Source organism: Lolium rigidum, chromosome 2 (assembly GCF_022539505.1).
Source record: "Lolium rigidum isolate FL_2022 chromosome 2, APGP_CSIRO_Lrig_0.1, whole genome shotgun sequence".
In the NCBI taxonomy this organism is placed as follows: domain Eukaryota; kingdom Viridiplantae; phylum Streptophyta; class Magnoliopsida; order Poales; family Poaceae; genus Lolium; species Lolium rigidum.
In genome coordinates this window covers 234,767,204-234,772,316 of record NC_061509.1, presented here as the reverse complement: position 1 = coordinate 234,772,316, position 5,113 = coordinate 234,767,204, and the positions used below count along the sequence as shown (strand labels likewise).

Genomic DNA, 5,113 nt, shown 5'->3' with positions numbered 1-5,113 from the left:
CTCTTGTGAAAAGGGCAGCTATACCCATTCGGAGCTTTAAGAAGTATAAAAGGCGAATGACCATCAGACATTTGATGCCATGCAGCTCTACATGGAACAAGGACCAAGGACCACTCTGAGATCAAATCATTAGTTGGGCATATCCTTATCATGCAAATACACACAGGCTATGGCATTTATTGCTATAGTAGTAGCAGCGGAGCAGTCATACTCAAAGTAATATGATCATGGCAACGGAATAGTGATGAGGACAGACAACAAAGGAAGGAGACCATAACAAATTGATGCTGATTGAATTTCAGTTCCTCCAATATCTTCTTGATAATAACACAGAAAGTGCGACCAATAAAAAGGGATAATGGTCTACATTGATCTACAGATACAACTTGTGGAAACTAAAAAAATGGCAAGGGAAAATTTATCTAGCTGAGATATTCTAAACATAGGGCAAAAAGTTGATGGAACATTCAGTCTTCCAACATAGTTACATATGCCAATGACATTCCTTCGCCTGAGCAGATAAATTAAACAATAGGTGACAAAACATTAATGGCTGGAGGCTTGAGGGCAAAAGGAACCATCTAAAATCTGCCGCCGAATTGGAGTCAGCATGCAGCTAGTTCCCGTGCAATCAGTTCCTACAACTCCCAACTATAGTACAACAAAGACATCAGTCGGGTGCTGCCAAATAAAATAACTCAGATTACCATTGGGCATCAGGTACTCACTAGATGGGCTGCTCATCAAGATACATCAAACAAAAGAACCTCCTCTCTAGCTCTGACATAACTGAGGGTCTGCTCAACTGAATGATAATGTGTGCATATTTCCCACTGCATTTCTAAAATCATCCGCAGGGAGCTTCCTCTCTAGCTCTGACATAATTGATCAGGAATACAGCAGAAACAATCAAGAATACATAACATGTCCGTACAACAAACTTCTTCAATAGCAGTACTACAAGATGTTGACAAATTCAGGAGCATCAGTTCTTGGTCCTGCAAGTGATCGATACAAGTACAACTTATCAACGGTATCCACCTCCCCTTCATCATCAGGATGGTCCTTCATTACTTCAACCACCAAATTAGGCATTTGCTGAGCTACATCACCACACCCTTTCACTGTTAGCCTGCACGAGTTCATCCAAAAGAACCTCATGTTGTAAAAATAGTTCATGCCAGAGAGCAATCCCTTGTCACCAAAAGGGCTATCCCTGACCTCAAGCTTCTGCAACTTGGTGCATCCCTCAAACACATGTTGAAGAGACATGTCACTGTTCCCAGCAAAGGCAACAGACAGAGTCTTTATTAATTTCCCGTATTTCCCGATGTATGCAAAGGCCTTATCCGTGAGCAGGCCTGAGACTGAAAGTCTAGTGAGCTTCTTGCAGTTCTTCACAATTGCCCCAAAACCCTCATCCATGGGCTCCCCGGTAACCCGGTCAGGGCGGTGCCTGCCCATAATACAGAGGCGGAACACCACAAGGTCAGGGCAGTTCTCGGACATGGCAATTACTGCTACATTTGTCATGCGCTGGCAAAAGTAGAGAATTGATTCGAGCTTCCGGCAGCCCTCTGAGATTGCCTGGAGACCAACATCTGAGACTGAACCCTCAGAATCCTCAGTGGCATCCAGAGGAAAAACCCGCAGCTCGCGGAGATCTGAGCATGTTTCAGCAACAGCTCGAAGTCCTTCATCTCCCACCGTGTCAAGAACCTAGAATAAGAAATTTGAACACCAATGCCAAACGTCAAAGTAGATAAATGGAGATGTCTATCAATGCGATAACAAGAAATTCACAAAAATGCTTACCCAGAAAACGCGAAGATTGACGCAGTGGTTAATAACTGGTATGAGCTCTTCAGAAGTTAGGCTCGCGAAGCTAAAATTGAGGGAAGTGAGATTGGCACAGACTGGGTAGATTGCCGGGAGGTATTCCGCATTGACATCCAAGAAACCTGACAAACAAACAAGCGATTTGGCTGCTGCTGCGAAAGAGGTGGCGAGGTCAGAGACAGACGAAGCACCGCTGGAGCCTGGCTCGGAGCGGAATGAACCAGTGCCGAGGTGCGTGAGATGGGGCGCCCTTGCCATAAGACGACGCAGCTGCTCTATCGACACATGGTCGTTCACACGAAGCCGCCGCAGAGCTGGCGACCGCGCAACAAGCGCCTCCAGGGCCTCGAAGTTGAACGGGACACTAACGCAATCAAATACAAGTGACTCCAGCGACGTGTTGCACTCTGGGAACTTGGAGATCCAATCCACTACCTCGGTCTCCTCGTGGAAATAATCTTCGGTCAGATCCAGTACTCGCAGATGCCTATAAAAGATAAACATGCGGATCCATTAGGAGATTGATACCAGGCTCCAGTACGGTAAAAGTTGATCATAAACCAAACAACATGAACGCTGCCTAGAAAAATTCCAACGGCAGCAAGATTCGACTGTGAGAATACTAAGTGTCAGGAACTGGGCAGATCTCCCTGTAGGGATGATGAGAACCCAATACGGCCATAATAAAAGCGGTGTAGCCAAGATCAGATTCTGATCCATGGCAGAGTCGGGCCAACAGAAATGAAAAGCATAAAGGGAGTTGGCGTGCACATTAAATAAAGCGGCAATTGCAGGATGCAGAGCTAAGAAGTGAACAAATGCGCCAATGGTAGCACGGCTTAGATTCAGCTCAGGTGTGGAAAAACAAGAGCTTTGAGCGGAAAGACGTACCGGCAGCCCTCGGCGATGACGGCGAGGCCGCGGGTGGTGAACCCGTCGCAGCAGACGAGGGAGAGCTCCCTGAAGAGCGGGAAGGACCTGGGGATGAGCGCGAGCTCGTCGTCTGACACGGTCATCCGCTTGAGGCAGATGCGCTGGAGGCGCGGGTAGGCGGGGCCGAGGGCGTCGACCCAGGGCGAGACGCGCGCGCCCCAGCCGTTGGGCACGAGGCTGAAGTCGGCGAAGCGGGGCTTGCCCTTGAGCACGACGGCGCGCAGGCCGGCGAAGCGCTGCACGGCGCGGGCCGGCGAGACGGCGTAGCAGTTGCCGATGAAGAGCTCGCGGCGCGTCTGCGCCTCGGCGGCGTACCAGGAGCGGCAGACGAGCGAGGCCGCGTTGCGGTCGCGCGCCGCCGTGAGGAACTCCAGCACGCTCTCCAGCACGTTCTCCAGCACCTGGTCCGGCGGCGCCCACCTGCCGCCGTTGCCGCCGTTGCCGCCGTTGGTTCCCCTTAGATCCGGGGTCCAGGTGTCGCCCCCCGGCCCGGCGCCGGAGCCGTCGGAATCCTCCGACATGTGGGACGGCGGGGAGTCGGAATCGTCCGCCGCATCGCGCATGCCAGGGGAGGCTAGGGTTGGGATCGGAGCGGAGGAGGAGGAGGGGGGAGTGCTCATGTGGGAGACTGGAGGTAAAAGGATTAAATAATGATTGGATCTGAGAAGCGAGCGAGCGAGGTACTGCTACTGGTACTGGTAGTGGGACTGACCCAAGCAAAGCTTCCACCTTTTTATTCCCTCTCTGCTCGCTTCGTTTGGAAATGGATGGAGAGCGATGCATCCGACACCAACCAACAGTGCCTGCCCGGAGACGACCCACAAAGGAACACGAAGACTATCTATAGGCATGAATTTACACAGAGAAATAAATGGCGGCACGCAGGGGCGCTTCTACCTGGCAGGTTTCCTCGGCGCTATTTTTTTTAAAATTTACATTTTTTATCAATTCCAGAAATAATATGTAATTTTGGAAATTTACAAAATAATATGCCATCGGATTCGCCTGACCAGGCCCGTGGGCCACACCGAAACCGAGCAAGACTACAACGAAACAGATCGGCACTTCGCCTGGCCCACCCGTCCATTGACAACCCCGTCGGCCACTCCGAAGTCGAGCGTACCTTGTTCCGCCACGTCGACGTCGATTGCTCATGTCGGATACGACCACGCCGATATGGCACAAGCTCCTCCTTCTTCATCCTCTCCCCGGAATAATCAACTTGTCATCCACATAGCAGGCTCCAAGGTCTCTCATTTGCACTACCTCCCTCCTTGTGAGATTTTCCAGGTCGTATGGCTTGAAACCTTCCTTTATAATGCGCATGGTTTGGTGGAAGAGCTGCATATATGAGATTGCATTAAAATTTGCCAATTTGCAAAACTTGATGAATCTAGTGCGGGTGGTGGTCCTTGTGAGACAATGTGGGGCATAGAAATAGGAGGATTAGGTGTGTAGCTACTTGGTGGGGGCACCACATAGCTATCCGCCGAATCCTTCTCCTCTTTAGAACCTTCCTCCCCTTTAGTCAAAGTGTCGGAGTCTCCCACTTTTTCGTCCTTATTAGGGTTTCCCTTTTGGGGGACAAACTTAACGAGTGGTATTTCAGCGGAAGCCTTTAAGGGAGAGACCTCGCCACTAGGAATGTGATTTTTTTGGGGACCAAGGAACCCCACCATCAAAGCTTGCATCTGCGACATGATGGATGACTCCAATTTCTTGAGGTCATCCAAAGTAGCCAGATTGCTAGTCGTAGGCGGCAGAGCAACTTGCTCCCCGGGGAGAACGATCACACCATCCCCTTCTTTTGTCATCACGTCACTCATAATTCTTAGGCGGTGAAACCTGATTCAAAAGCCAAGGCTCTGATACCAACTGAAAGGGCAACGTGAGCATCTAGAGGGGGTGCATAGTCGCTATAGAAATTTTTAGGTTTTTCAATTTTTATGCAGAAGCAGTAAAGTAAAGGTGACAACTTTGAAAGGAAAGGTGATCCTATATGATGCGATGAAAACAAGAAAATGAAAAAAAAACAAGTAAACGAGCGAAGGGAAGAGGTAGTGGTACAACCGGGGGGCTAGCGGAGACGAGACACGATATGTTTACCGTAGTTCCTTCCCAAGGAAAGTACATCTACATTGTGGAGGTGTGGCGCCACAAAAGTACCAACCGCCAAAAAGGCATAACCTTATTCCTCGTGAGCACACCACAAAGACGTAGTTACCTCTCCACTAAGAAAGGCCGGTCAAGGAAGCTAACCTTCACACAAGGTTGGAGCACAACTCCACATAGGACATGGAGGCTCCTAGCGACATCAAGAACTACTCACAACAAGATCTAA

The 5,113-nt window shown here is 49.7% G+C and overlaps 1 protein-coding gene across 1 annotated transcript; it reads right to left on the bottom strand.

Annotated features, from left to right (window-relative positions):
* Positions 1-274: 274 nt before the first annotated feature.
* On the bottom strand, positions 275-3,452 carry LOC124693130 (transport inhibitor response 1-like protein). Its single transcript, XM_047226582.1, has 3 exons — positions 2,731-3,452; positions 1,816-2,326; positions 275-1,719 (listed from the first exon to the last, which is right to left on the bottom strand). Exons 1-3 carry the CDS (start codon positions 3,390-3,392, stop codon positions 958-960), a joined length of 1,935 nt encoding a protein of 644 aa, XP_047082538.1. The 5' UTR covers positions 3,393-3,452; the 3' UTR covers positions 275-957.
* Between the last annotated feature and the right edge of the window lie 1,661 nt (positions 3,453-5,113).